At 43.0% G+C, this 27,367-nt stretch overlaps 1 protein-coding gene and 1 pseudogene across 1 annotated transcript; both read left to right on the forward strand.

Annotated features, from left to right (window-relative positions):
* The first annotated feature begins 713 nt into the window (after positions 1 to 713).
* On the forward strand, positions 714 to 1,652 carry LOC139703259 (olfactory receptor 10V1-like). Its single transcript, XM_071606338.1, has one exon. The coding sequence runs from the start codon at positions 714 to 716 to the stop codon at positions 1,650 to 1,652; it is 939 nt and encodes a 312-aa protein (XP_071462439.1).
* A 23,997-nt stretch (positions 1,653 to 25,649) lies between these two features.
* LOC139703185 (olfactory receptor 1N2-like) lies at positions 25,650 to 26,767 on the forward strand (annotated as a pseudogene).
* The last annotated feature ends 600 nt before the right edge of the window (positions 26,768 to 27,367 follow it).

A 27,367-nucleotide genomic window follows, 5' to 3' on the forward strand; every position in this document is an offset into this window, starting at 1 on the left:
CCAGAGTACTATGGGAACATAGGGAAGGGACCAACCCATCTGAGCAACTGAAGAGGCCAGGGAAGGTGTCTAGAAGGAGGTACCACATAAAACTAAGGCTTCCCTGCAATTGAGGAGCCCAAACAGTGGAAAGGTGGCAGTTACTGCAGGTTATGTGTCCTTCCTTTCTACTGTACTGTTCACAGCCTGTCAGCTGCAGGAATCTTGGGAGTTTGGTAGTGGTAGTAAGGATAATATAACTAATGCACAGAGTCAAAAGTGTGTAAGATGAACTAACCAAACCTTCCTTCCTACAGGAATTTCCTACAGCAATGTCAGTGACCCTGCAGGCCCAGTCTCCATTTCAACCTACTGATTTCATCAACCTTAGCCTCTCACTCCCACCGCACACAATTCTTCAAAATGTAGGACAGTTCGGATAGAAACAGTGTCATTTGGTCTATGAAAAATAACTTCATATTAGAATTCCCTCATCTTGGTTCATCTTTGTAATAACTCAGCAGGTGAACCAAAGTGACCTCATGTCAGCAGTTCTTCATTCTCCATGAAGAGTGGGCAGAACTGGAAAGCTAATAGAATGAAAGCAAAGGCTAAGCCTAAAAACGCTGGCTGCACTCCCATCTGTGGAAAGAGCTCCATAGCGTCCCACAGCTTGGAGAATTGCTAGCAAGCTGTTCTTTTCAGCCCAGGAATTCTATAAAGGAGAATATAGGATGGACACATTGCAGAAAAACCACACCTTAAGCTCTGAGTTTATTATCTTGGGCTTTGGGGACTTGGAAGAACTGAAAATCTTCTTTTTTGTACTCTTTCTAGCCATGCACCTCATCACCCTAGCAGGACACACAACTATTGTGCTCATCACCCTCATTAACACCTGTCTCCAGACCCCCATGTATTTCTTTCTCCGGAATCTGTCCACCATTGAAATTTGCTATATATTAGTCATTGTCCCCAACATGCTTGCCAATTTCCTGTCCAGGAACCAGCGGATTCCCTTCCTGGGCTGTGCCTTGCAAATGCACCTCTTCATCGCCCTGGGTGGAGCTGAGTGTTTCCTGCTGGCTGCTATGGCCTATGACCGCTTTGTGGCCATCTGCAACCCCCTGCGCTACACACTCATCATCACGAGGGCCCTCTGCCTGCAGATGCTGGTTCTTGCATGCATCAGTGGCTTTGCACTCTCACTCACCCTTACCACACTCATATTCCTCCTGCCCTTTTGTCAGTCCCATGAGATTAATCATTTCTTCTGTGACATTCCTGCCGTGCTATTCCTGGCCTGCTCTGACACACGAGCCAATGAGATTGCAGTCTTTCTTGTCTGCATGCTCATCCTGCTGATTCCCTTCTTGCTGATCCTGCTCTCCTATGGATTCATTATTGCTGCCATCCTCAGAATCCACTCTGCTGAAGGCAGGAGCAAAGCCTTCTCCACCTGTGCTGGCCACCTGTTGGTGTCTCTTCTACACTATGGTTGTGCAATATTCATTTACATTCGCCCCAAATCCTGCTACACCCCAGAACAAGACAAAATTGTGTCCTTAATCTACACCAATGTAACCCCCATGCTCTACCCTATGATCTATAGTCTGAGGAACAAGGAAGTAAAGGGTGCCCTGAAGAGACTCCTGGAGAGCCCCAACCGATGAAGCAATAGCCCATCAAGTAGAAGGGGATGATGTGGCCCACCAGGAATGACCTGACCTCTTTCAAGAATCCAGTCATCTCACTATGCACCTTGTGGACCCATGCCTCCCTATGAGGACTTCTCCATGGTTCTCACTGCCCCCTTTTCTGGGTGGTCAGAAACATGGAACAGATCCTAAGGTTTTCTGGGACATGGCAGTCCTGCAGTGTTTGTAGATGTTTTTTGCCCCCTCATGGGGGATTCCATTTGTCATCTGGAGCACTGTCAGAAATGTGGACACTGGCAAGCAGAAGGTCACTAGAGGACCCAAACAAAACTTCTTTGGCCACAGAGCCAGGAGGGATAGAAATAGAAGGAGTTCCCAGAACCAAATAAGGTAAAGTAAAGCAGAAAGGCAAAGCCAGCTCAGTCATAGAATTCCTGCACCACCAGAAAATAACCTAAACATTACCTGATATACAGCAGTGCAAACTGAAGCAGTGGCACTAGCATTAATAGTAGCCTATGATGTCACTTCTACTTCTTGGCCAACTGATGCCCCTTCGTCCTTCAAATCTCAATCAAAGACTTAGTTGTTCCCCAAAGCCCATGAAACCTGCTCCTTCCTGACCCACCCAGCATACCCAGCTGCCCCTCCCCTGTGACCTCATGTATATCATTTAATGCTGAAATGGCTTTTCTGCCTCCCTTACTGTTCCTAGAAGCCCCTTGAAAGTGAGAACTATGATTAATCTGTGTCATCCCAGTGTATGGCACATAATCAATACTCATTAAAGATCGTTGAACTTAACTATGCATCCCCATGAGTGATTCAGGGACAAAGGTCAGGTGTACTAATCCCAAGAAAGGGCTTGTTGTCTCCAATCCACCCCACAGATTGGACTAGATGCCTTGAATTCCTGTGTTTCCCTCCACTATAGTACTTAGCAGGAAATATTTCTTGAATAAATTAATGAGCACCTCGAGTATACCAGGTACTGGGTTTGATGATGGGTATACAAAGAATTTTAAGACAAGGTCTCTGTTCTCAAGGAGCTCACAAATTAATCTGAGTTACTAGGCACTAAAACAATTCATTTTAATACAATAATTACTTTTTATTTCTTCACAAAAAGGGATGAATCATCCATACCATCAAATCTAGGAACACCTACATGCTGTTAAAAGGGTCAAGAAACAGGGAGCCTAGGTCCTTGATGGGTCTTTCACTGAGCAAATAAAACACTACCAAGACACCTTCCTCTGGACTCTGTTCAATCAACAATATATTTCTTTATGGATTGAATGAAAAAGAATTCCCACATGAGGCATGAAACAGAAATCCTATAAACATCAACTGTAACTTCCTACTGTTTCCACCATCATGCCTAGGTGATGACCCTGCCCTCGGGGCCACAGCTCAGGACACAACTGGGCCCTTCCACATTGCCCGTCCTCCTTCAAGCTACACTCTCCCCTTCAGAGCAGGGCAATGCTGCAGCTTGGAATGGACAGGGTAGCAAAAGGGGCACTAGCATGAGGTGCTTTCAGAGAAATTTAATGACAATTTCAGGTTGCTCAAAGGAAGTTGAAGTGGTAGCTGAATTAAATCTGTGTGACTTTGGAGAGAGAAAAATAAAATGAGAGCAGAAAAAAGAAATATAAGAACAAGATAGACAGAGATGGAAATAGTTACTGTCTGAGCAAGTTTAGGTAGGTGTTCCTCCTTCTCTCACTTCAAGAAACATTAGGTCCCTCTGGTCACATCTGTAAATCCTCCCCTAATTTTAAAATAAACCAGTAAAATTTTGACAACTATTGAAGATTTATGAAGCGTAATTTTTTTTTCTCTTGGTGTTGGGGATTTAACCCTGGGGTAGGGGACATTTAACCACTGAACCACATCGCCAGCCCTTTGTTATATTTTATTTAGAGACAGGGTCTCGTTGAGTAACTTAGAGTCTTGCTAAGTTGCTGGGACTGGCTTTGAACTCACAATCCTCCTGCATCAGCTCCCAAGCCACTAGGATTACAGGTGTGTGCCACAATATCCACTAAGGATAGATGTTTTAATATTATTTTCTCTACTTTTGATTAGATATCGGATCTTCATTTTTAAAAATGTTTTAAAAGCTAAACACTATTGACTAGTCACTTTTTAAAATATTTTTTAACTTGTAAATGGACACAATGTTTTGTTTATTTATTTTTATGTGGTGCTGAGGATGAAATCCAGTGCCTCACATGTGTGAGGCAAACCCTCTACCACTGAGCCACAACCCAAGCCCTTGACTAGGGCTTTTGTCTACTTGCATAGAATACCCTTGCCTTCAATCTCTCTCTCTCTCTCTCTCTCTCTCTCTCTCTCTCTCTCTCTCTCACACACACACACACACACACACACACACACACACACACTCAGATGCACATAGTCTTTTGAAAAGGATAGACTGGTAATTAGGCAGTCTGGCAGCAGTTAGTAGGAAGAGGTCCCTTCCACTCAGAAGCACTGCATAGATTGGGCTCTGGGGTGAAAAGGGAATGAACACCATCAAAAGGGCCATCTCACGCCAGTCAGCATGGCAGTTATCAAGCATACAGACAACAGTAAATGTTGGCAAGAATGTGGGGGGAAAGGCACACTTACACATTGCTGGTGGGACTGCAAATTGGTGCAGCCAATATGGAAAGCAGTATGAAGATTCCTCAGAAAACTTGGAGTGGAACCACTATTTGACCCAGCTAACCCACTCCTTGGTCTATACCCAAAGGACTTAAAATCAGCATACCACAGTGACACAGCCACATCAATGTACATAGCAGCTCAATTCACAATAGCTAAAGTATGGAACCAACCTAGATGCCCCTTAAGTAGATGAATGGATAAAGAAACTGTGGTATATACACAATGGAATATTATTCAGCATTAAAAGAGAATAAAATCATGGCATTTGCAGGTAAATGGATGGAGTTAGAGAATATCATGCTAAGCAAAGTAAGCCAATCCCAAAAAACCAAAGGCCAAATGTTCTCTCTGATAAGTGGATGCTGATCCATAATGGGGGGGCATGGGAAAAATGGAGGAACTTTGATTGGGCAAACGGGAGGGAGGAAAGGGGAGGGGGCTTTGGGGTAGGAAAGACGGTGGAATGAGATGGACATTGTTACCCTAGGTAAGTGTATGATTGCACATATGGTGCTACACTACATCATGTACAACCAGAGAAATGAAAAGTTGTGCTGCAATTGTGTACAATGAATCAAAATGCATTCTGCTGTCTTATATACCTAATTAGAATAAATAAAAATTTACCAAAAACAGAGCCATCAATGGCAGGTGGCTTGTCAATCTGGATGAAAGTACCTGCAACACCAGCTGAGCTTCTCAAAGCAGAGTACCCCCACCCCTGCTGTTCCCAGATGGTCCTGACCCCTCAGAGTTATCTTTTACTGTCCCCAAATTGTAGGAGGAGGGATCAGAGAAAACCAAGGATGCAAGGCGCAGAGTAGTGGGGGACTTCCTGGGTCCAGCACAAGAGCCCTCAGGGGGCTGGAGGCCTTTAGTGGCCTCCAACAGGAAGGGCAAGGCCAGGCCCACCAGCCCTCACAGGTAGGGCCAGACCCTCCCATGGTCCTCATCAAGTGGGCCAATGCCACCACCCCCTCCCCCTCCCCAGAGGGATAGCTCCACTCAGGCATTATTTCTAAGAAAGGGACCCAGGAATCAGGCCAAAGAAAGGAAACAGTCTTCTCAACACACAGGTAAGAAATAGTGCCAACCTGACCTCAGGTGGACTAGGGAGAGTGATTAGATGGAAGTTGAGATAAGAGATGAGGATGCTGTGGAAATGCCTCTCACCAAGACAGAGAAAGGAGAAAGAAACATTTGGAGAGTGGGGTAAACACAGTGAGTTTGGTTAGCGGTTGGTTGGTTTTAAGTTGCCCATGGGGCATCCACGTTCACATAACATACCGTCAACCCTCTAGGTATGCAGATGCAACGAACCTCAGGTCAAAAGTACTCAAAAAATTATATCTGTACTAAACATGTACAGACTTTTTTATTATTCCTTAAGCAACACAGCCTAAAAACTGTTTCTATAGTATTTTTATTGTATTCAAAATCGTAAGTTGGGCTGGGGATATAGCTCAGTTGGTAGAGTACTTGCCTCCTGGAGCACAAGGGCCTGGATTCAATCCCCACCACCACCAAAAAACCATAAATACTCTAGAGATCATTTAAAATATACAGAAGGATATGCACAGAATACGGTCAAATATGATATAATTTTACATGAGGATTTTAGTATCTTGGGGGGTCCTAGAACCCATCCCCTATAGAAATCAAGGAACGGTTACACTGGTTTGAAGCTCAGAAATTTAAGATCTTGAGGATCTAGCAAAAAGCTATATGTTTAGTAATCATTGTCCTTGAATTTATATATCCTGACTCTGCTACCTCTTAGGCTTAATCATTAAAGACTCTGCCTAATGTGTCTTAAAATATACTTATTATGTTCTGAACAAGTCATCTCTAATTTCAAAACACAAAAGATGTGATTGCCAGAGTGTTTGGGCTAGGACTTGTGCTGTGGCGAGGAGGGGCCATCTTTTGCCGAGCATTTCCTGTGTGTCTATATGTGTTTATTCAAACAAAAGTGTACATGAGTAATTGGAATGGATGGAAGGAAAACATCTCATTGTGTAATGTTGATGAAAGCTGATGAAGCAAGCTATCAGTTGCTCTCTAGAGGAATGACTTTCAAGATACGATGAGAACTATGTGTAGAATTTAGAAAGGGTTACCTTTAGGAAGCAACTCAAAGCCACAGAGACAGAATTGTGCAGCATTGGCCCCGTGATGTCTAACCTGGCCCCAAGCTTCAAGTGACTTCAGAGACTTCATCATAGCACAGTATTCCTCATTGCATTAAAAAGAGGTGCCAATTAGAAAAACTTTCAGAGTAAAAATTCAGCCCCAAATGAATTGTACAGGATAATTAAAACTTCAGCCAAGTATTTCACTTGGGAACTAATTAGAAGTTTTTCTCACCAATTGAATAACTTTCTGGACGTGTTTTTTTGTTTGTTTGTTTGTTTGCTTGCATGCAAATGTAACACATTACAGTCACTGTTCTGCACACTAAACAGGAATCAGCTTATTTTCCCAGAAATATGCCACCTTTTCATCTTTAATGGTAAGATTGGTTGATATTTATTTTCTTTTCCAAAGTTGCCTATATTTTCTATGATATAATAAAATATACATATTTGAAACCCTATATCTAATAAAAGGCATAGTAGAGATACAATGGAATTCTAAAAAAAAAAAAAAAAAGAGGTCATGAAATGATGGATAGATGGATGATAAAGAACAAAAGGGGAAAATAGGAAATAATAAGCAGTATAGTAGATTCAAACTTGACAATATTACCAATTGCATGAATAGTAAATTCAAATGTTTTAATTAAAAAGCAAATTGTAGGGCTGAGGTTGTGGCTCAGCTGCGGAGTTCAATCCTCAGCACCACATAAAAATAAATAAATAAAATAAAGGTATTATGTCCATCTACAACTAAAAAACAAAATATTTTTTATAAAAAAGCAAATTGTCAGATTGAATGAAAAAGCAAAACAAAACTATGTACTAAGCATCAGAAATTCACTTTAAAGGGCTGGGAATATAGCTCAGTGGTAGAGTCCTTGCCTAGCCATACAAGGCCCTGTGTTCCATCCCCAGGACTGCAAACAAAAATAGAAAGGAAGAAAAAAAGAAAAGAAATTCACTCTAAATATGAAGACATAGGTATGGTAAAAGGAAAGAGATGAACTATGCAAACTTTAATCATAAGAAAGCTTGACTGGCCATATTAATAGTCAAAGTACATTTCAGAACAAGAAATATGATAGGATGGAGGACATTTGCTAAAGATAAAGCAGTCAATACATGAAGAAACATAGTAACTTTAAATATGTATGCACTATATATAACAGAGTTTCAAAATACATGGAGTAAAACTCACAGAAAAGAAAGGAGAAATAGATAAATACACAATCACAGATGAATATTTTAACACTCTTCATTTAGCAACAAAATTGATAGAATAATATTGCAGAAAATCAGAGACAGAAGACCAAATTAAAATTTACATATGTAATAGGAAAGAAGTAATTTGAACTAAATGAATAAAATGTAAAATAGATAAAGAATACAGAAAAAATCCATGAATCTGAAAGCTTTTTTAAATATTTTTTGTAGTTGTAGATGGACAGCATACCTTTATTTTATTTGTTTATTTTTATGTGGTGCTGAGGATTGAGCCCAGTGCCTCACTAGGCAAGCACTCTGCCACTGAGCTACAACCCCAGCCCCGAAACCTTTTTGAATGCCAACAAAACCGATATAAAGAATAATCAGGGGCTGAGGATGTGGCTCAAGTGGTAGTGCGCTCGCCTGGCATGCGTGCGACCTGGGTTCGATCCTCAGCACCACATACAAACAAAGATGTTATTTCTGCCGAAAATAAATAAATAAATAAATAAAGAATAATCAGTGAATATTAGAAATAATATTTATAAATAAGTTTACCAATTTAAGATGAAATGAACAAATTCCTTGAATGACACAAATGGCTAAAACTGATCTGTGAAGAAGTAAAAAACCTGAGTAGTCCTAAATCTATGAAAGATGTTGAGCATGCTTAGGTCCACATGACTTTGCTGATCAATACTATGTACTATTTAAAGGAGAAATAGTATCAATTGTCAGGAGCTGTCCTGGATGCAGACACCTTTAAGTCCTGATGTACCAGGTTTTGACCAATTATTGCCTTCAGTCTGGCACGGCAGTGCCAGGTCACAATAACTTGGGGTTACCCCACTCAGATAATGAGGTGTGGCTCCAGGTGTAGGCATCATCCGCGGGGGGTTGACATACACTCACCTGTTCCTTTGTAAACCTGACCCCTTGCCTGATTTGAATGGCTTCTCCCTAATAAAAGGGTTCAGCACGTGCTCCTCTCTCTCTCTCTCTTGCCTGCCTTGCCCCCCTTGTGGGAACTGCAGTCGAGGAGCAGTCACTGAACCCAAAGAAAAGGTAATCTCTGTGTCTGTGTCTTTATTCCCTATAATTCACTTGGAGTAACCCTGATCTGTTTAGTCATGTGACATGACAATCAATCCTATACAAATTCTTTCAGAAAGTACAGGAGGGGGAAGCACTTCCCAAATCATTTTATGAGGCCAGCATTACATAATACAAGAAAAGAAGATCACAGACCATCTGGGGATGTAGTTCAGCGGGAGAACACTTGTCTAGCATACCCAAGGCAATGGGTTCAATCCCCAGCACCACAAAAAAGGCTACAAACCAAGATCCCTCATGAAATCATAGTGTATGCAAAAAAACTTGATAAATTTAACAACCTGAATCCAGCAATTTATAAATAGGTTGATGTATCAATACCAAGTGTAATTTATCCCAAAAATTAAGGATCAATTTTGTTTTTAAAAACCAAGCCAGGCATGGTGGCACACGCCTTTAATCCCAGTGGCTTGGGAGGCTTAGTTAGGAAAATCGTGAATTCAAAGCCAGCCTCAGCAACTTAGAACTTAGCAAGACCCTGTCTCTAAATAAAATATAAAAAAGGGCTGAGGATGTGAGTCAGGGCTGAGGATGTGGCTCAGTGGGGTTACTGGGTTCAATCCCAATACCCAAAAAGAAAAAAAAATCAATCAATAACATGAATAATAAATAGAGGAAAAAAATACAATCATTTCAATACATGTAGAAAAATCATTTGACAACATTCTATCAATATTCATGATTTTTTAAAAAATTCTTAGAAAACAAGGCATAGGAGGGACCTTTCTGGACCTAATAAAGGGAATCTGCAAAAATCCCATAATTAACTACACACCTAGTTAAAGGCAGAATTTCCTCCCCAAATTTGGGAACAAAGCCTGTATGGTCACTTCCACCCCTTGTATTCAATGTTGTTCTGGATACCTGTAATGATTAATTTGAATTGTCAACGTGATTGGATTAAGAGATGCCAAGGATTGAGAGGTTTATGGTGTATTGATGAGGGTGTGTGTAGGAATGACTGGCAAGTGGGAGAGCCAACTGAAATGGAGACTCTCCCTAAGAGTGGGCAGAACCATCCAATAGGATGATGGCTTGGATGGAATAAAGGTTGAAAGAATAAGGAAACAGCAGCATAAGCCAGCTTGATTGCTGCTGAGATCCTCTGAAGATGTCAGACACTCATTCCTTCACTCTTCCAGAGCAGACTCTCTCAGTGATTCCCCAGAAGCCTTTGTTCTTGGACTAGGGTAGCACCATTAATCCCTCTTGTTGTGAGGCTTCAGCCTCTTGGACTGTGTAGCTACTGGTTCCTCCAGCTCTCCAGCCTGCAGACAGCCATGGTGGACTATCCAGCTTCTGGTCGCTTGAGCCAACCTAATAAGTCCCCGTTTTATATTCATACCTCCTGTCGATTCTGTTCCTCTAGAGAACCCTGACTAATACAGGATCCTAGATGATAAACTAGGTTAAAGAGGAAACTAAACGTTGCACAGGTTAGAAAAAAGAAATAGAACCATCTTTTTTCTGACATGTTTGCATATTTAAAATTAGTAGTAGTAGTAGTAGTAGTAGTAGTACCGGGGATTAAACCCAGGATTAAACCACCGAGCCACATCTCCAGACCTTTTTATTAGTGATAGGGTCTCACTGAGTTGTTTAGAGCCTTGTTAAGTTGCTGAGGCTGAATCCCAAAGAAACAAATGCCGAATGTTTTCTGATTTAATGGGGGTGACTCATAGTGGGGTAGGGAGGAAGAGCATGGGAGGAATAGATGAATTCTAGATAGGGAAGAGGGGTGAGAGGGGAAGGGAGGGGGCAGGGGATTAGGAAGGATGATGGGATGTGATGGTCATCATTATACAAAGTACATGTATGAAGACATGAATTGGGTGTCAACATACCTTATATACAAACAGAGATATGAAAAAATCATGGTATATATGTGTAGTAAGAATTGTAATGCAAAAAAAACAAAGTACATGTATAATGGCATAAATTGGCATGAACATACTTTATACACAGAGATACAAAAAATCATACTCTATATGTGTAATAAGAATTGTAATGCATTCCACTGTTGTTGTGTATTTAAAAAAAATAATAAAATCAATTAAAAAAAAGTTGTTGAGACTGGCTTTGAACTCATGATCCTCCTGCCTCAGCCTCCCAAACTGCTGGGATTGCAGTCATGTGCCACCATGCCCACACATATGTGAAATTCTTAAGTAATGTGCAAAAGAAGAAAAAAGTGAAATTTTAAAAACCAGTATCACTTACAATAGTATTCCCAAACATGAACCACATAGTGAAGCATTTGATAAAATATGTGCAAACTACAGACTGTTGAAAAGAGAAACTGAAGAACACTTACAGAAATGGAGAAAAATATACTTTGCATAGATTGAAAGACCCAATCTTAAAGTGCTCATACTCACCACATTATCTATAGTGCAATCCCTCAAATCTTAATCATGTAGAAATTAAAACTGATTCCAAAATTGGTATAGAAAGGCAAAGGATCATGGATAGGAAAACCACACTTGAAAATAAAGAATAAGGGCTGTGGTTGTGGCTCAGAAGTAGAGTGCTTGCCTACCATGCGTGAGGCACTGGGTTCAATCCTCAGCAGCACATAAAAATAAAAAAATTAAAAATGAAGTTATTGTGTCCACCTATAACTAAAAAATAAATACTTAAATAAAAAAAGAGAATGAAAAATAAAACTTGCAAAATTGGAAAACTCATACATGACTAGCAGAAATGTAGATTGGTATAAACACTGGAAAACAGTTTGTTGGTTTCTCTTATGAAGTTAAATTTACACTTACCGTATTACCCAGCAATCCTATTTTGTCATTTACTCAAGAGAATTTAAAAAGACCTGTGAATAAAATTCCATATCAGATTTATTGATAAGAACTGCAACTTGGAGACAACCCAAATTTCCATCAACTGGTGAATGATGATGGACATATAAGTACAAATGCAAGTAGCACTGATTCTCCCTCAGGGCCATGTTCTGTCCCTTCTCTCTCTCCATCTCAGAGACTCATCTTTCTTGTTGTCTGCATGGGGTCCTCATTTGTTGCCCCTCCTCATGACTCTGGTGCCCTGTGAACAGCCCTGTTTTGTGTTAAATGGGAGCACCTTTCAAGAGAAGGCAGGAGAATCTGCAGGCTTCCTCCCCCTGACCCCAGGGAGATCTCCTCCCTTTTGCCTTCCTCTAGGATTCTGTGCATGAATTTAGGGAGTAAACAAGCACCACAATGAAGAAAAGAAACACCTTTGGGAGGGATGATGCAAGAGATAAGCCAAACAAAGGAGGATACTCTGGGAACCTTGGGGAATGAAGCCTCAGATGAGAGATGAGTACAGTGGGTAGAGGGGGGGGGGGTTCAGGTCCCAGGTGATTTAAATATCTCAGACAAATGGTTATTTAGAGGCAGCTCAAGTTAAGAAAGGCTCACCCTCTGGACACAAGCCCTTGAGTCACTCTGAGGGTCCCCATGAAGCACCTATAACATTTCTAGGCAACTGATGAGCAGATCTACCCGACAGTTGCTGTTTTGGTTCTTGATATTTGCTGCCTGGATTTTATACTTCAGTGCCCATAAACTTGAGTGCACAATGTCAGTTGCTCAGACTTTGATTTAAATTGTCTGGATTCAGTTCCAGCTGTAATGCAGCTGGATTTCTGAACCAGCCCAGCAGAGGGTCAGGTCTTGGGGCATGGTGAACACACTGGGTGTTATTTCCTGGGGTGGGAACATGCTGGACTTGTGAACAGTTTTGTCTGAGCCTCCTCATTTTACCATGAGTCCCATTCCTCTAACCCTGTGACAACCACTGTGCAAATTTGAGAGAACAGAAGCAAAGTTGACTCATAAGTACTTAATTTAGAATTATAGAATATGAAAGTTTGAAGGAACCATTAGGAACATTGTGTTAGTCACCTTTTCATTGCTGGAAAAAAAACCTGAGAAAAACAACTTAGGATGAAAGATTTTTGGATTACATTTTCAGAGATTTCAGTCCATGGTTGGCTGGTTCCAAGACAGAAACATCGTGGTTGAAGGACATGGCAGAAGAAAGTTGCTCAGTCCATGGCAGCTATGAAAAAGAGAAAGAGAGAGAAAGAAAGGGGCTGGGGACAAGAAATACCCTTCCAGGGCACCCCCTACCCCATGACTTAATTTCTCCAACCATGCCCTACTGCATATAGTTTCCACCACTTCCAAGAAGTTCATTCAGCTACCAGTATGTTCACAAGGTATGTTGATAGCCACATGGTTCATTATACCAGCTGGGTGAGTGACTTTTCTGTCACTGTGACAAATGCCTAAGAAAAACAACTTAGAGGAGGAAAGATTTATACTGGCTCACAGTTTCAGAGTTTTCAGTCTATAGGCAGCTGACTCCAATGCTGAGGTGAGGCACAGCACCTTGGAGGAAGGACATGATGGAACAAAGCTTCTCAGCTCACAGGAGCCAGGAAGCACAAGGGGCAGGGGGGACAAGATATAACCTTCCAAGTTATGCCACTACTGACCTACTTTCTTCAACTAGGTCCCATCTCCTATAGTTTCCACCAACTTCTGACAATCCATTCAAATTATTAATCCATCAATTGATCAATCTGCTGATGAGGATTAATCATAAGTCCTCATGATCCAGTCACTGCCCAAAAGCCCCACCTCTGAACATTGTTGCACTGGGGACCAAAGCTTCAGAATATTAGCTCTTAAGGGACATTCCAGATCCAAACATTTTTCACCTGAGGCTTGAATTTCTTCTATACCAAAGAATCAAGCTGGCACAACAGAAAGGCCTTGGTGACATTGCTCTTTCTCTTTCAGTGTTCATTTGTGCACCTCAGGCTAAAACAGCAAGTCTAATTTCTACCCTTTCTACAACAAGCCCCCACTCCAGCTCAGCACCTTGTCTCAGCTTTCATCTATTTCTGGCCCTGACTGAACCTCAGGTGTCTCCTAGGACACCATTGGTCCACCAAAAAAGGAAGCTGCTCATATCCTTCAGCTTAGGGAAGTTGGGTTGGCATTCCCTCTGCTTCCACTGGGACTTCCAGACCAAGTCCCACTTCTAAGGAGACTCTTTCTCCTCTGAGATAGGACTGACTTCAGCACTGCCTGGTTCTGATACCCTCTCACTCTCTCTTCTCCAAGCTCTTTCACATGAGAACTAGATACCTATAAAAATAGCTCAACTAAAGAGCAAAGAGGAGACAGGCAACCACATAGACATTGATGTCAGACAACTAAGCAGACTATAGAGCTAATACCCTCTTGCCAGCCTCCCCTGCAGCTGGAGGTAACCATGTGACATGGTTCTAGTATGGGTTTTGTTTGTTTTGTTTTTTGGCACTGGGGATTGAATCCAGAGCTTTATCACTAAGCCACATCCCCACCCTATTTTTATTTTGAGTCAAGGTCTTGCTAAGTTGCTTAGAATCTCACTAAGTTGCTGAGGATAGCCTCAAACTTCTGAACCTCCTGCCTCAGCCTCCCAAGGTACTAGGATTACAAGCTTGCACCACCTCCAACACCATTACAGTGGGAATCAAATTTCAACATGAGGATAAGGGAGCCAGATCACATCCAAAACATAGCAGCAACCCAAGCATGCTATAACAATGTTTTGATTTTTTTTCCTCATTAAAAAAATCTTTATTTTAATTCCATTATGGTCATAGAACATACTGTGTATAATTTCAATCCTTTTAAATTAGTTAACACATGTTCTATGGTCCTGAATATATATAGTCCACCATGATGAAGAGTGCATATGCACCTGAAAAGAATGTGTATTGTGTTGCTGTTGTTCTTGTTGCTGTTGAGTGGAGTGTTCTACAAAGTGTGAATTGGTCGAATTGATTCATGGTGCTGGACATGGTGGCATGCAGCTATAATCCCAAAGACTCAGAAGCCTGACGTAGGAGAATCACAAGTTCAAGGCCAGCCTCAGCAACTTAGTGATACCCTGTCTCAAAAAATAAAAATGTATCCCAGTCATATAGCACCCATAGGTTCAATATTCAGCACCAGGAAAAAAAAAGTTGATTGATGGTGTTGCTCAAATCATCTGCATCTTTATTTTCTGTCTACTTGTCTCATCAGTTAGAGAAAAGTGTTGACAATTCATTAGGACATTATGAGCAAATGTTTCAGGAAGAATTCAATCCCTCTGGCTACTGTGTGGAGTCTAGACTGTGGGGATGAGCAGAAAAGAAGCAGGGTGATCAATGAGGAGCCTGTCATAATGACTTGTGCAAGTATTGATGGTGGCTTGGATCAGACCTGTGGTAGTATTCAGGGCATTATGAACTGGATGACTATGCATATATTTTGAAGATAGAACAAATAGGATTGAGGAATTGGGAGTTGAGACAATACCAAGGATTTTGGCCTGAGCAACTGGAAGGATGGAGTGATCTCAGATGTGATGGAAAAGATAATAATGTAAAGCATGTTTGGGTGGGTGGAAATAAAAGCAGATCATGTTTTGAGAGATTGCATGAATATTTTATTTATTTATTTATTTAGAGTGGTAGTTAGATACAATACCTTTATTTCACTTATTCATTTTTATGTGGTGCTGAGGATCAAACCCAGGGTCTCACACATGCAAGGCGAGCGCTCTACCGTTGAGCCACAACCCCAGCCCCTGAATGAATATTTTCACTGAAAAAAAATAAGAGAAGACACACAAACAAGTTGCCTAAAAGCATTTTTTTTTTTTTGGTACTGGGAGTAAATCCAGGAGCACTTAACCACTGAGTGACATCCCAAGCTTGTTTTTGTATTTCATTTAGAGACAGGGTCTCACTGAGTTACGTAGGGCCTCACTAAATTGCTGAGGCTAGCTTTGAACACATGATCCTCCTTGCCCCAGCCTCCTGAGCCACTGGCATTACAGGCATGCACCACCATGCCTGGCTGAACATCCAATGTTGATGGAGATTTCTCTCAATCTCAGGGTCTGCTCTTAGCACAGCAGAGTCCACTAATGCTACTAGAGTTAAAATGTATCCCCACGACATACACTGTAATGACCTATGGGGCATTTTGCATTTTAGAGGGAGTCTCTTGGGCTAATCTCAATTTCATGTTGTCATCAGCTCTTTGTTTACCAGGTTTTTATCTGACAGTGGCAGTATGTTTTCCAAATACTATGTGCCCTGGGTGGTGCAGCTTAGGATAAGTGAGTAGGGAACAAGGACCCTCCAATGATATTCTGCTAACATCACTCCTTACCTTAAACCACTCCTGGCAAGGCTCATGTCTTAGGGATTATATATTTATATGCAACTAAAATACTAAGAAAATACTCCAAAATCTTGACAGTAGTTAAAACTGAATGATAGGACCCAATTGACTATTTTTCTTCTATTTCCTAAATTGTCTTCAATTACCTTGTACTGCTAGAATAACTGAATCTCAGAACCTCCCTTAAAACCTGACAACAATGGCAAGAATATTTGGAGGTTCTGGATCTTAAAAGAAACAAAGACACTGGAATAGCATCTCAGATTTATTTTCTGGAGTAACAAACATTTGATTACGAAACAAAACAAATAGATCCTAAAGCCTAGGAGCCAAATTATAAAAAAAAAAAAAAATTAGGCTCCCCCAAAGCAAAGTAGGATATCCTACAGTATTTACTGTAGGAATCATCAGCCAAGGGAAGGATTTACTGCCTAAAATGGTGCTCAAGGTAAAGCTTAGTCCTATTCTCCCTGCTGAGGCTTAGTGAAAACTGGGGGCACGAAGCGCTGCAGGATCCGCACCACCAGGGAAAGCCAGTCAAGACAGAAGGAAATGGAAGTTTGGAGTTGGCCAGGATCTTCAGCAGTTAATCATCTAAAAGGGAAAGAGAATATCAAGTAAGGGGGCAGGAGGGGCACTTTCCTTGTTTTGCCTCCTCACACAGGTGCAGAGCACCCCCCTTATTCAGACTTCATTATAGTGCTTCCTTGGACTAAGACTAGCCCTGGCCACTTGCTGTCATCTTCTACCAAGCCCACTGTATAACTGACACAGCAAAGATGGGACCATTCACATTGAGCTCCTTCTGAACTGGCCCTCAGAGATCAGCATGTGCATCCACAGGCTATGGGAAAGGCTGGCAGTGTGCAGGTACAGATACTGGTTAAGACATCACCCACACTATTGATTTTACCTGTGCTCAAGGTGTTCTTCTCACTCTGAGGCTTGCCTCTGTTGTCTGCCACCTCCCATCCGATACCCTTAGGCTACCCTGGACAGCATCATCCATTGTCCCCTGACTCCCTTTGGGCTGGTTTTCCCCATCACTTCCCCCATCCTTCTGCCCTGGCTATGCCCTGCCCAAACCCTACAGTTACAATTCTTTCCTGCTCCTCTCTCAGTCGTCACCTGCCTGAGGAAAACCCCTCCAACCATCCCTGGTCTGTCCCCTAGCTGCCCAGACCACTGGGAGGATCCTGAAATAGGATACAACTGAAACAATCAGTTACCTGGACCTCCAGCGGCTGGCGCAGCATCTCCACCAGGCCCTGGCGAGTGTGGAAGGACACCAACTGCAGCATCTGCCTCTCCTGCGACACCAGGGCCTCCAGGATCACCTGCGCCACCAGGATCACCAGGGTCATCAGGATCACCAGGATTCTCGGGACCTCCTGGGCCACCAGGACCTCCTGGGCCACCAGGACCGCCAGGGACACCAGGACCGCCAGGGACACCAGGACCACCAGGACCGGCAGGACCTCCAGGATCTTCAGGACCTTCAGGACCCTCAGGACCCCCAGGACCGCCAGGGCCAACCAGCCCGACGTGGCCGGCGGCACCACCCGCTGCAACCACTGCGACACCTGCACCTTCTTCTGCTGCCTGCATGGCTCCTCCTTCATCAGCCTCAGGGAGCCCAAACACTCCCGCCTTTTCCACCGGAAGCTGTGTGACCTACTACTCCCAACACGAAGCTCCGTTTCTTAGTGCAATGTAATGCGGGATATCCAGAGCGCCTGCGCAAACACATCCGCTGACAAGGCCTCCTGTCCTGTAATTGGTTCACACCAACATGACCCGGAAGAACCCCTATATTTTCTAACCAATGATCACTCCCTCATAAAGCTCCACCCTCTAGAGTAGGAGGCCGGGCAGATCTAGTGCGACTGCGCAAACAGATCCCCGTAGGCTGCTTCTGAAAAGTGGGCACTACCTGGAGTCTGACACTAGTAGGCCGTATAATGAGTGGATTTCCCAGTGTTGCTACGTACAGCCAGTTTCCCAGTGCACATGCCCAAACACTAACCCCTGAGACTGTTTAGCATATGACTGGTTCCCTTCAATCCCACCCCACTCCAAGCATGCCAGGGAGTCCTAGAAGATGCCTGATGCCCCTGCTGACTGGTCCCATGTCTTTCTGTTATGTGAGGGAGGCAGGCTTCTCTGGGCCAAACTGGTCCTGTCTCCCACATGTGGTCCAGTCCTGGGGACACATGGCCAGGGATGCAGAGCAGCCACTCCTGGGTTCTACCTGTCCCCATCCTCAGGGAGCACCTAGGCAAGTTCTTGGAGCTAGGGTGAGCCTTACTCCTTCAGCTAGACCAGGGGCTGTAGGGAGAAGCTACTACCCCTTGGGCACTGGTCTATTTCTGTGTGTGGAAGTGGGCCAAATCAACAGGAAAGGTACAGGTGGAGGTGGGCAGAGTGGGGCCAGCATTGCCTCTGAGGCATGTGTCTGCAAGGGACACTATTATATTAGAAGGTAACTGGACCAGGACTAGTGTGGGGCAGGAGTAGTTCCTAAAATACAAGGCTGTTGTGTATGTCTGCCCTGCCTCCTTGTCTAGATGTTCAATGACCAAAAAAAAAAAAAAAAAAAAAAAAAGGTAAAAATGAAAAATCCCCCAAAGTCTTGAAATCTCTGTTCTCTAAAAGTTTTGAGACTGGTAATGGGCAAGATAAATAGCTTAAAGAAAAGACAGCTTTTACCAACAACCTGCTTGACAAAATCCTCATTGTCATCCTTGTCCTCAGACTCATCATTTCTGCATCTGTATCCTCATCATCTTTTCTTTTCTTGTTTTTTTTTCAGCCATAACAGTTCCATTATTTTTACATCACTTTTCTGTTGGCTGCTTATAGGACAACATTGTTCTAGGTTTTTCTCCATCTCTCTCTCTCATTGGCTCATTGTTCCAAGTTTCTGTGTAGCATCTCAATGGAGAGGGCAGGATGCTGTCCTGGGCTATAGTGTGGTGCTCAGAACAAAGGAAATGGTCAAGGGCTATTGAAATCAGTGCTATAGTGGGGAATATTCATTGCTGAAGACAAAGATAAAAGGGGCTCCCAATTGCAGAGGATCAGGCATGGATCTTGATTTGTAATTAGCATTCTTCTCTAAAGAAAACACAACTCATTAGACAAATGACCAATTCCAGAGTAAGGCAAAGAAAGCACAAGATGAACTGGAATATCTGTCCCAGAAGAATAAGGAAGTGTTCTACAAACAACAGGGACACATTTAATAGGACTAAGGGGGAAAAAAGAGAGAGAACACAAATCAAACAGAGGCACATTACTAATGACCTTATATAAATAGCAAGTATGCATGGAAACCAGGAACCATATAGGATTTCCTTTATTTCCCTAACCTTCTGTACTTCTGAGTCAATCAAGAATTAGGAGCAAGGGCTGGGGTTGTGTTGAGAGCCACAGCGGAAGGGGCCCCAGCAAACTTCCAGCTGCCAGCTGATTGGCTCCTCTGCTGTGATGCTCATTGGGCTGTTTCCCCACCCTTTCAGACCACGGAGCTGCTCATTGGGGGACTCTTTTGGCTGTGGCTCTCAACATCTCCAGCTGGAAGTTTGCAGGGGCCCCTTCGGCTGTGGCTCTCAACAGGGTTGTGGCTCAGTGGTAGATCACTTGCCTAGCACACTGGGTTCGATCCTTAGCACCACATAAAAATGAAATAAAGATATTTTGTCCACCTACAACTAAAAAATAAATATTAGAAAAAGGAATTAGGAGCAAGCCAGACTTAGTGGCATATGCTAACTCGTGGTGCCTGTGAATGTGAGTTTATTTGGAATTTGGGTTTTTGTAAGCATCATCAGGTTAAGATGAGGTCATACTAAAGTAGCATGGGCCCTAAATGCAATACAACTGATACCCTTGTTTTTTAAAAGAAGGAAAAAGGCAGAGAGAGATAAGAAGTCCATATGAAGATGAATGCAAAAATGGAGTAATATGTCTATCAGACAAGAATTCCAAGGATGGCCAGCAACCACCTGAAACAAGGAGAAAGTCATGCAACAACTTCCCTACAACTTTCAGAGAAAGCATGACATGGTGACACCTTAATATCAGGCTTTTGGCCTGCTGTACTATAAGAGAATAAATTTCTATTCTTTTAAGCCACCCAGTTTGTGACACTTTGTAGCAACAGCCCTAGAAAACTTATGCATCTTCCAAGTTTCCAGTTTACCACTTCAGCTCCACTTGACACCTAAAACTCTGATTTCTCAATCCCCTAACAGCCAGCCTCAACATCTACCTGCACATATAAGAGAAAATGTATGGGCACTACAGCTGTAACAGGCATAGGGCCACAGGGCTGGTCTTAGGGAGCTTACCTGGAAGTAGAAGAAGGACTATTAAGAAAGGAGAAGGAGATGTGGGGTGGAGGACAAGAGAAGGGAGAAGGGAGTGGGGATCGAGGTGTGATGTGTGCATGTATGGAAAGGGCACAGTAAAATCATTAATTTGTACAATTAGCATGTTGATTACAATAAAACTAAGTATATAAAATACAAAAAAAGTATCTTATTGATTGTATTAAAAATAAAACATTTTACCTGGGCATGGTGGTGCACACCTGTAATCCCAGCAACTCAGGAGGCTGAGACAGGAGAATCACAAGTTCAAAGCCAGCCTCAGCAATTTAGCAAGGCCCAAAGCAACCTAATGAGACCCTGTCTCAAAATAAAAAAAATAAAAAGGGCTAGGATTGTGCTCAATGGATATGGTAAAGATACTGGGGATGTGGTAAAGTGCTCCTGGGTTCTAATCCCTAGTACCAAAATAAAATATTTTGTTTCATCCATAATACAGAAAAAGAAGGTATATCTGATATATACAGAAGAACATCAATATTTCTTTATTATAATTAGTTTTATCCCAACATCCTAAAGATAATTTATAACTTTATGTCTACATTAAACTCACCATGCACAGCTTCACAGGTTGTATGCTAATCTCAGTACCATTCACTTGCCTTATCTCACCTCATGATCAATCATTGCTACCACATTCAAGAGTATTTCATGCCTCCTAATCTTGCACCAAATATAGTTTAGTAATACATAATGTTTAAGTAATACTGGCATAATTTTTTAAAAAATCTTCACATAATGGCCACACTCCACTTTTTTTTTTAAAAAAAGGTATAAAATCTGTGACAATTACACAATGAGATATGGTAGATTATCATATTTATGGTAAGTATCAGTAGCTCCCTGTTCATAAATATGAATAGCTCTCTTGGAATAAAGTAGTATACCTATTAAGTTAATCTATGTACATACAGTTATACTGATTTAGTTTAAATAAGACAAAAACAAAAGGAAATAAAACTAAAAACCAAGCTGTCTACAAGTGTGATATAGGAATATAGGGAACTTTATATATTAAAAAAAAAAATTGGTACTGGGAATTTAACCCAGCAGTGCTTAACCACTGAGCCACATCCCCAACTTCTTCTGTTTTTGTTTTGAGATTGGGTCTTGCTAAATCCTTGGGGTCCCACTAAGCTGCTGAGGCTGGTCTTGAATTTGCAATCATCCTGAGTTGCTAGGATTACAGGCATGTACCATCGTGCCTGACTATAAGATGTTTTATAAGTATTAAGAACCCTGGCAGGGCTGAGGATGTAGCTCAGTGGTAGAGCACTTGCCTAGCATTTGCAAGGCCCTGGGTTCAATCCCCAGGACTGAAAAAAAAAAAAAAAAAAACAAACCCTTGGCAGACACAATTCTCAATTATTCTCAATTTTGTCATTCTGTTATCAAACATTTTTTAAGTTTTTGGTAATAGATGGACACAGGGCCTCGCACAGGCTAGGCAAGCACTTTATCACTGAGCCACAACCCCAGCCCCTGTCATTGGTATTTTTTTAAAAGGCATTTCTTTTTTTTATCCTTTATTTTATTGATTTTTAGGCAGTGCTGAGAATTGAACCCAGTGCCTCTCACACAGTAGGCAAGCGCTGTACCACTGAGCTACAAACCCAGCCCTGTCATTGGTATTTTCACGGGGATTGCATTGAATCTTTTGGTAGTATGGCCATTTTTTTTTTTTTTAAAAAAGGTTATAGGTTGACACAATCTTTTTATTTATTTATTTATTTACTTAATATGGTGCTGAGGATTGGATACAGTGCCTCATGCCATGCATGCTAGGTGAGCGCTTTACCTCTGAGCCACAACCCCAGCCCAGTATGGCCATTTTAACAATATTAATTCTGCCTATCCATGAACATGGGAAGTCTTTCCATCTTCTGAGCTCCTCTTCAAATTTTTTCTTCAGTGTTCTACAATTTTTATTGTCGAGGTCCTTTGCCTATCTTGTTAGGTTAAATGCCAAGTTTTCTTTAAAGGCTGTTGTGAATGGGACCATTTTCCTGATTTCTTTCTCAGCACCTTTATTACTGGCGTATAGGAAAGTAATTGATTCATGAAGATTGCTCTTGTATCCTGATAGTTTTCTGAATCTGCTTGCTGATTCTAGAAGTCTTCTGGTGGAGTTTGGGGGCCTTCTAAATATGGGATCATGTCTTCAGCACATAGCTAATTTGACTTCTGCTTTTCCTATTTGTATCCGTTTATTTTCCTGAAGGATAGCTTTGCTGGGTCTGCCCATCCAGGTTGGTGGTTATTTTCTTTGGGGGCTTGAAACACATTCTTCTGAGCTTTTCTGGCCTCAATGCTTCCTTCTGAGAAATTGCTGTTTTTGTGATTCATTTTCCTTTATCGGTGACCTGGAATTTCTCTTGCAGCTTTAACAACAATTATTTCCCTTTGTTCTGGATTTTCAGCATCTTAACTATAATGTGTCGTGGGAAGGTTCTTTCCGGGTCTTGTCTATTTGAGGTTCTAAGTGTCTCCAGTACCTGGATGCCCATCTCATTCCCAAGGTTTGCAAATTTTACTGCTATTGTTTCACTGACTAGGTTATCAGTGCCATTGGCCTGTGTCTCTGCTTCTTCCTCAAAACCTGCGAACCTTAAGTCAGGACTCTTAATTTCGTTCCAGATTTGTGCGTATTCTGATCATAGTTTCTCATTTTTTCCTTTAAGAGCATGTGAATATTCATGTCTGCCCACTTTGTCCTTGTGCTCCGAAATTCTGTCCTGTCCTGGATCTAATCTGTTGGGCAGACTTTCAACTGAGTTTTCACTTGACTTAATTGTGCCTTTCATTTCCAAGATTTCCTCTTGGTTCTCTTTCAGAATCTGTCTCTCGCTATTGACGTACCTTTCATATCCCATATTGTCTCCCTCTGTTCCTTCCTTAGTTCTTCTTTCAATGCATTGATCATTTGAATGGCCAAGTTTTGTATTCTTTGCATTTCATCCACCTCAGTATCATTGGTTCAGTTTTGGGGGAGATGTGAACTTTTTCAGGCATCATGGTTCCTTGTGTGATTCTGTACTGCTTGTGAATCTGTTGGAGTGGATTCCTCTTCGTCTGGTATATGAGGGTCTTTTCAGTAGGAATTTGTCTCTCTACAATGTGCCCTGTGCTGGAGGTGATTCTCTGCATCAAAACAAACAACCAGTGGGATCAAGTGTTAGGGTTTGGTCAGCAGCACAACTTGGAGAGGAGAGAGTAGTCACCAGTGGAACTGTGGCATTGGTCACTTGAGGGCACACTGTGTCTCAAAAAATAAGAGATAACTTATCAATAAGGACCTATAAACTCCACTGACAAGTAAGAAAAGTGGGTGAGAAATAATATAGAATAAGTGGATAAATTAAGTAATACTAATTAGAATAAATTTTTAAAGATAAAAATAAAATTAAGTAATCATAATGGAATACTTACAATACAATCTTCCTTCTCAGGTGGCCCATGGAGCCCTGCAGGTGGCAACACCCCCAGTGTTCTCAGAGCCTCAGTCCATGTGCTGCAAGGGGTGTGGGGAGAAGGGCCCAGGTCTCAGTAGTAGATCCTCCAAACACCTCTGAGCATGGGGGAGGGGTGTAGGCCCCCACAGCCTGCCCTGGGCAGCAGCTTCCACCAGACCCAGACCCAGACCCATCCCACTTCCACTCTTTGCCAACCTTCCACCTTGTCACAGAGTTCAGACACCAATTTCAAAAGAAAGAAAGCACCCTCTGCCTTCCTGCATTGCTGACAGGCAGCGGCACCTCCCACCGCCTCCTGGAGCTTCCCGCCCTTCCATGTCACAGTCTCTTTCCTAGCCTAGATGGACTTAAGGCTCCGGTGTCCACCAGTCCAGTGACAAGTGAGGCATAGGTGGCTGTTGGATCGTGGGTATGCATGTGCCAGCGGGTGCACACACACCCAGAGCACATCAAATGCACAGAAAGTGGGGGCGGGGTGGGGGGGATTTCAGGGATTTCCAATGTCCCAAACAAACAGTTTAAACACTTAGGTGCTCTCGAACTGGACTCCCCTGCTTTCACTGCATCTGCTGGGAAGTGCCCCGGAGCTTTCTCCTCCTGCAGTGCTTCTCCTTGCAGCATCAGAGCCTTTGTGTGTGTGTGTGTGTGTGTGTGTGTGTGCTCAGGTGGCAGTTTTTGTTAACAGCATAGGCTGCATATCTTAAATTCACTGGGAAAGTCTCTTTGAGCCAGTCATATGCCACTCGTGGTGCTGTGCATTTCTTTTTGTTAAATCTTCTACTATTCTCCCTAAAGTGATATTCCTGGGTTGCCTCTGGTTACTGACTCTCTGGATGGAACCCCAGGCCTTTCCCATGCCATTGCTGCCTCGGCATGCAGCCCCAGGAACTGCTTTGATACAACTCCTGGGACAACTACTATGTGGAGATGCTTCCAGTGTGCCATTTCTCCATTCGTAGGACACAAATGCTTATTGTCACTGGGCGGCACAGGATCCCACTTGGGGAAGAAAGTGGCTAGGCCAGAAAGCTCGCTGTTCAGAAACGTTCAGCATGGGGAAGGGAGTATTCTCAAATCCAGTGGGCTTCATGATACACCCTTTTGTATGACACTGTTTGCGTATGAGCCCCTAATTGTGCTTTTGTGTGAGAGTTGCCCTTCACAGAATCCTCCTGGAAGACTTGTCGACATCAATACAGCACAGTGGGAAAACCGATACGTGCTTATTGTATTAAGAAAGATGCAGGGGCTGGGGTTGTGGCTCAGCGGTAAAAGCACTCACCTAGCACGTGTAAGGCCCTGGGTTCGATCCTCAGCACCACATATAAATAAATAAAATAAAGGTAGTGTGTCCAACTACAACTAAAAATATAAATATAAAAAAAGAAAGATGCAAGTTACAATCACATCCCAGAGATAACCCCTGTTAACATTTTGATGAATATCTTCTTCAAGTATATAATGTGCCTGTGTTTGAGCACACACTCTCTCTCTGTCTCTCACACACATGCACACAGACACACACACACACACACACACACACACAATTTTAACTTAATCGTCATCTCTCACACCTCTACATGGACAAGCAGAATGGTTCATGGAGGTCAACCTTGGTCCTTTTTGAGAGTTCCTACTGAGACAAGTCTTACACAGTTGCCTCTACCCATTCCCCACCCCCCAAAAAACCCCCAACTTTCCTTCAGTTCTCTTTATCTTCTCTGCCTGGATCTTTCCTCCCCAGGAAGCAGGAGGGGGGTTGACTAAGGTCAGTCCCACGGAGAACCTCAGCCCTCAGCAGCACCCTCAAGACACTTGGTGGCCTGTAGGGTCCCCATACTCTCTTGTGCTGACTACCCCAGGCTGGAGATCCTTCCACAAGTATGATTTCCATCAGTGACATGGGTGTCGTGCGGGCTTCCCCAAACTGCCTCTGGTCGTGTTGACGGATGTATTTCCAATGTGAATTTGTAGAAACTGGAAGCCATGGTGAGAAGTAATGTAACCATCGTCTCAGAATTCCTCCTCCTGGGACTGTCAGCGGTGCCTGGACATCAGCCCCTCCTCTTCAGCCTGTTCCTATCCATGTACCTGGTCGCGGTGGTGGGGAACCTGCTCATCATCCTGGCTATCGGCTCCACCCCCACCCTCCACATGCCCACGTACTTCTTTATAGCCAGTCTATCCTGTGTGGACATCTGCTTCACCTCTGTCACTGTACCAAAGATGCTGCTGAACATCCAGACTCAGAGCCAGTCCATCCCTTAGGTTGGGTGCCTCATTCAGATGTATTTTCTGATTTTATTTCTAGAACTGGACAATGGCCTCTTGGCGATGATGGCCTATGACCGATTCGTAGCCATATGTCACCCTCTTCACTATGCCGCAACCATGAGCCCCGAATTCTGTGTCACCTCCTTGTCTGTGGCTCTGATTGTCACAAACATCTATCCCTTGGTCCACACCCTGCTTATGGATACACTGTCATTCTGTGCAAGTGTCAGAATTCAACACATTTTCTGTGAACTCTATGCATTGCTAAAGCTCTCCTGCTCAGATATCCATGTCAATGAGTTGGTTGTTTATACCCTGGGGAGCCTTCTTTTTGTGACCCCCTTCCTCCTGATTTCTCTTTCCTACATGCGCATTTTCTCAGCCATCCTAAGACTGCATTCTTCTCAGAGCAAGATGAAAGCTTTTTCCACTTGTAGTTCTCACCTTGCGGTGGTGTCCTTGTTCTATGGGACCCTGCTTGGGATTTATCTGTGGCCTTCCTCGTCTTACACAGTTGAGGATTCCGTGGCCGCCGTCCTATATGCAGTGGTGGCTCCCATGCTCAACCCCTTCATATACAGCCTAAGGAATGAGGACATGAAGGGGGCCCTGAGGGGCCTCTTCAGTTGAAGCAATGTCTGGTTTTGGTGACACCAACTTCTGCTTCTGAGCCAGGATGCCTTGTCTTTTCCTCCCCTTCACTGGGAGGGGACTGTCCCTCTCTCAAGACCCATCTCCCAAGCGTCTGGCTGTGTCCCACATTTCTGCTGTCTTCCACCTTCATCTGCTCAGTGAACCAGCACTCCCAGATTGACTTTGGTGTTCCTGGCCCTGGGGATGTAATTCCCGGGCATTCTGTATGTCCCACGTCCCTCGCCACCCGTCTGGAGCCCTGCCTGTCCCTTGAATTTGTATATGTACCGACTTAGGCCCTGTGTGGTCCCCAGAGGTAGGCAAATGGAGGCTCAGAGAAGGGTTCCCCTTCTGCAGCCCCCAGGGGTAGGAACTGTTTGGATGGAGCCCAAGAGGTTCCTTTCACTTCTCAAGAACAACAGGCACAATGAGGTGCTCCTGTCCCTGGGCAGCAATAGACGCATGGGCTCTGACCTCATGGCCCAACCACTAGACTTGTGAGCCAAGTGGAGGAAAGTACAGGTGCCCCTTCTGTACTCCTGGGCTGAACATGGCGGTCTTCCCCATGTCCAAGCCACGCCCTGGACTTGTTGACTT

The sequence above is a fragment of the Marmota flaviventris genome, chromosome X (genome assembly GCF_047511675.1).
Source record: "Marmota flaviventris isolate mMarFla1 chromosome X, mMarFla1.hap1, whole genome shotgun sequence".
NCBI classification, from domain to species: Eukaryota; Metazoa; Chordata; class Mammalia; order Rodentia; family Sciuridae; genus Marmota; species Marmota flaviventris.

Excerpts from the sequence above, each read along its gene's own strand:
- LOC139703259 (XM_071606338.1), top strand. The coding sequence starts at position 714 with ATGGACACATTGCAGAAAAACCACACCTTAAGCTCTGAGTTTATTATC.